Below are 4839 nucleotides of genomic sequence, written 5' to 3' on the forward strand. Positions count from 1 at the left end.
GAAACAGATTAAGAGACATATAAGAAACAAATCACGTCTTAGTATTAATATTGTTTTAGTCAAGAAAATATTTCCAATGACTTCGAATCTACCGGAAGCTCTTTTGTTATTGATATTTTCTCATCTTATATAAACTGTGGATTTAATAAGTTTTAGAATAAACTTTTATAATTTACATCAATTTCCAGCGCTATGTATTTCGGTCGACATTATTTTTTGTAAATCTAAATATGGTTATTTTTATGAATGACTATATTTTTATCCTTGGTAGTAATTAAAATACAGAAATTCTGGTGGAAATATGGGTGGAAAGTAGATTATTGAAACCTTAGATTTGACACACATAATGGAGAAGCAAGCCAATATATATGCTTAAACAAAACTACACGACCTACTTGGCTTGAGCCGTTACCGTTACCGTTAGAAGCTCTTTTCAGCCCACCACCACCCAATCTATTCTTCCTTGCCTGCCGTGCCCACCCAACAAGTCCCTCTTGTACGTAATCTTCAAAAATAGCTTTCTTGAACGAACTTCCCATCTTCATCATCACGTAAATCATTTTCAATTATCATTAATCAATGTCAGTAATAAAACGTCAAATTAAGAATTAGCAGAATAAACAACAATATTTGGGCAACACAACTAACCTGTGTGACAATAGCATAAAGTGGCAATGTACTGTAACTACACAGGAACTGAACAAAACCCCTGAAAATTAAACATTACTTCTTCTTTATTAATAATTGAGCCAAAATGATATATAGGTTATAAGAAAAATTAAACATTAATAATGTTCTTCTTCTTTTTTTTCTCCCTCCCTCTCTTAATATATATATATTACCCAATAACAAGTCTGGGAATTATATAGCCGATTTGCCCCATTATGCAAGAGTCGAATCCATATTGAACCTGGCAGTGAACATGCACACGTACTTGAATATAATAATCTATAATATATAATTTACACAGAAAATAATATAATATATAATTTTTCGTATATTAAATATAAATATATGTATTTAATAAAAGTACATTACGCACCCATATCCAGAAAAAGAAAGCGAGTTCAAAGGAATTTTGGAAGAGGATGATGTGAATGAGTAAGAGAACAAGTCGAGGTCTGTGGAACCAAAAGTGATCATCGGAGGGTCGAACCACCAAATCGCCTTCAATTGCAACGTGTTTCTCAGCAACCTCATGCGCCAATTGCGTAATTACATGCTCCAACTTTGTCCCGACAGCAAGCAGAAGCTGAAGAAATATTATTTATTATTGTTACTCCTATTATTATTATTATTGCATGATTTAAATTAATTGGTAATTAATTGTCTAAACATCAATTTTGTCAACATCCATCTCAAAATAATACATATATTTATATATGTAATGCTTACAATGAAGGGTATGAATGCTAACCAAAAATATGCATGCCAACCTGTACGTACAAAGTAAGTATATGAGCTTGGAGTGCTAACAGAGAAGGCAGAAATATCTTGATTAATATTTCCACAAGTTAATTATAATATTCCGCTTGCTTAAGCCCTCGTTCAATTCGTCAATTTGAATTTTCAATTCAAGTTGAGATATGACTTTATATGAAAATTTTTAACTGTATCAGAAAAAGTTATATGTTACTTTTTCTGATAACTTTTAGCTATAGTAAAACTTAAATTAAAAACTCGAATCAGTGAAATAAACTAGGCCTAAGTCTCTCTTGGTTATTGCGTGTTCAAAGCTAAAATTTATCAATTTGCCAAAAGTTTAAGCTTTTAATTGTAAGGAATTTTCAGAAAATTAATTTAAAATGACATGAAATTGATAAAGATTAGAAAAGCTTACCGGACACATTCAGACACAAGAAGATAACCACAAACAACCACAGATACCAACTGCAATTTTATCATTCGAAAAAGTTGGTTATAGTTGTAAATTATTTGTCAAGGAGGGAAGATAAAATTGGTAAATAGAATGATTGGTACAAGTACGTGATAACAGACATGATACAAGAATTATACAGACGGACGGAGTTGTCCTTTTAATTACCTAACCAACCAAAAAAAAAAAAATGAAATGTTCATTTGTAGAAATCGCAACTAACCTTATTCCGACGACTTTCCTAAAATCTGCTTCAAGGGCTCGAATCATGTATTTGTAAAAATTAAATTTTGGGTTTCCCCTGCAATGAGTCTACGAAAGAATTTTTTTAGAATGCATGATGTGAGAAAGAAGATTCTTATACATATACTATATGTACCAAACCAAAACGGAAAATAAGTAGTGCCACAGAGTTTGTACCATGATAAAGCCCAGTCTCAGTGTCATATAATCTGTTTTCGTCACAGATCCATAAAATTGCTTAAAAAATGAACGCTGAAAAAAAAAAAAGCAATCCAATTTGCAAAGAAATAATTAGTTAAACCAATTATCATTAATTTCTTAATGTCGAAGCAGCAATATGTGTATATAGCAAGCGAATCATCATATATAGAAAAGAATATAATGACTTACCAGCCAACTTAGAAAAACTAAATTCTTTCCAATACCCAGAAAGCGATTCCTAATAAAATCATGGTCATGGACATGGGTGAACTGTGTTTTTATAACTGCATGCATTAATTAATTTGTCTGAAATTAACAATCGCATTAGCAGGGGGCCAAAGGCTACTATATAGCTAGCTCACAACAATACAAGTCATTACTGTTACCTTCTTCTGGATTGTACTCCTGTTTCGAAATAGAATCCTCCCAATGTTTCCATTGACGTATCTAATCAAGCAATTAGAAGAGATGATCAATCATAAATGAAACCTTAAAACTCAAGGAAACTCCAGTATGAAGATGCAATATATATATATCGTAATATAATTACCTTGATCCCACCAAAAATAATGGTTAAAGCGCAGAAAGTGACATGCACCACGGCTAGCACGAAGATGAAGATATGAAGATGATGTAATGCCGTGGTCGATAACAATGGAACCTTCCCCTAATAAACAAATTAATATGAATTGAAGAAAATGGTTATGTAGTAATATATTTATGACCCTATGTATGTATGTAGTGGTTGGTGTAGTGGCCAAATGAAATTAATTTCACAAGTAGTAACTGTAGTAGTAGTAGTATATAATATTGAACAAGTACCTTTTGGGAACAGTAGTCAGAGGAATCGGCCGCAAGGAGACGACGAGATATTATATGATCTACTACGAAACTACTAGCACTAGCGATCGTAGTAGTCCTGGTCTGAAAGTGTTTAGTGGTAGAATATGATGATGATGATGATGATTCATGATCATCATCATCATATTCATCTGATCTGTTGTTGCAAGGCAACCAGTGCTTAGACTGCTGCTCGGTGATGCAGATTTTGGCGATGCGTTGTTGGAACACCGTCAATAGCAGCGATATGAATCCCAATAGCATCAACTCTGTCATCCATATATACATATACAATAATAATAATAATAATAATAAGGATCTTAATTAATTTATATATGTAGCTATGTAATTACCTTCTTTAATCTTTTGCAAGGCCTCGAAAAGAGGCTTCTTATTCTTTTTCTTCAGGCACTGCACATGCCCAAAGTAGAAACCAAAAAATAAACATTCAGAAAGAATTGTATATGTGTGTAACAGTAGCAGTGCTAGCTAGTACTAATTAGACTGGTGATGATCGGAAGCAGACATCAATCATACAACATAATTATGAACAAACGAATATAAATATATAAAAAGATAGAGAAATTGGGAGATAGGTAAGAGGACGTTGCCTTTCCGGTGAAGTGAAGGAGCCTCTCGACGAGAAGAGAAATCAAGACAATAACACTGCAAACCACAGCCACCACCCACGTGGGCGTGTACTCCAACGTTGTTTCTCCTTCTCCTCCGGCCATTAATGATTAATGATTAATTCCTCTTTGATTCTCTCTCTCTCTCTCTCTCTCTCTCTCTCTCTCTCTCTCTCTTACTATGAATAGATCTCTAGATCTCTAACATTGCTTGTAAACATCACCAATCTCCCAATTATATACAATTCCTAACAAAACATACACATGACTTGGGATTCCGAGAAAGAACACTTTTTATTAATATAAATATAATGGGCTACTCCTCATGCCCTGTAAAGCTGAATAATATGGTTGTGGCCGTGTCTTTGTCTGATCAGCTGCTGAAATTAATATTTAATCTTCATTAATTTTATAATATTTATATATAATTATATTATATAAGTACACTAAACGTCTTAAGCTACAGCCTTCGCCTAAAGGGAAAGTTCCCGCGTTGACCAACTTTCTCTATATTATCAACAATCAACAATGCTACCGCTGCCACACACCGTATATAGAACAAAGAATTAAACGAGTGATCTCTTTCTTATATCAACTTTCTCTAACGTCGTGAAAAATTAAATAAACACACAACAAAGCGTCCTTGGAATTAGTTTTGGAAGCTTCTGGCCGTCTGAATCTGATTATATATATAAACTCATGCAATCAATTTTTTTAGGAAGGGAAAAAAAATTGGTTATTATTATTTTTTATGAGAACCGGTGTAACTATATGTTACAACCGAGCCTAAGAGGAATAGATACGAATGGATGTATACTAGAGGAGTTTGAAACGTTTTCAGTTGGGGAAAAGAGGTGAGTGCATGAGAAGGTTGCTGAGCTGGCCTAGACGGTTAGACTTCTAGGGAATAATGCCTGGAGAGTAGGGACGTTAGAAAGGAGTGAGAAGAGGAGGTAGTCGTTTATCATCATTTTTAGAATAATTCTTACTATTGTATTGGCTGGCCGAGCTGAGCTCGTGGATTTCCAGTGACGATTAATCAAACGGATC

The 4839-nt window shown here is 33.7% G+C and overlaps 1 protein-coding gene across 1 annotated transcript; it reads right to left on the bottom strand.

The window, feature by feature from the left end:
* Window positions 1-395: 395 nt before the first annotated feature.
* LOC21403227 (MLO-like protein 1) lies at window positions 396-3909 on the bottom strand (the record flags this gene model as incomplete). Its single annotated transcript, XM_024168880.1, has 14 exons — window positions 3772-3909; window positions 3514-3571; window positions 3143-3429; window positions 2871-2987; window positions 2707-2767; window positions 2510-2604; window positions 2297-2371; window positions 2100-2188; window positions 1841-1890; window positions 1396-1436; window positions 1043-1252; window positions 843-910; window positions 649-709; window positions 396-539 (listed from the first exon to the last, which is right to left on the bottom strand). Coding segments are annotated over exons 1-14 (1479 nt in total), but the record flags the coding sequence as incomplete, so codon positions are not given.
* Window positions 3910-4839: the final 930 nt, after the last annotated feature.

This window comes from Morus notabilis, unplaced genomic scaffold (genome assembly GCF_000414095.1).
Source record: "Morus notabilis unplaced genomic scaffold, ASM41409v2 Scaffold388, whole genome shotgun sequence".
Taxonomy (NCBI): Eukaryota; Viridiplantae; Streptophyta; class Magnoliopsida; order Rosales; family Moraceae; genus Morus; species Morus notabilis.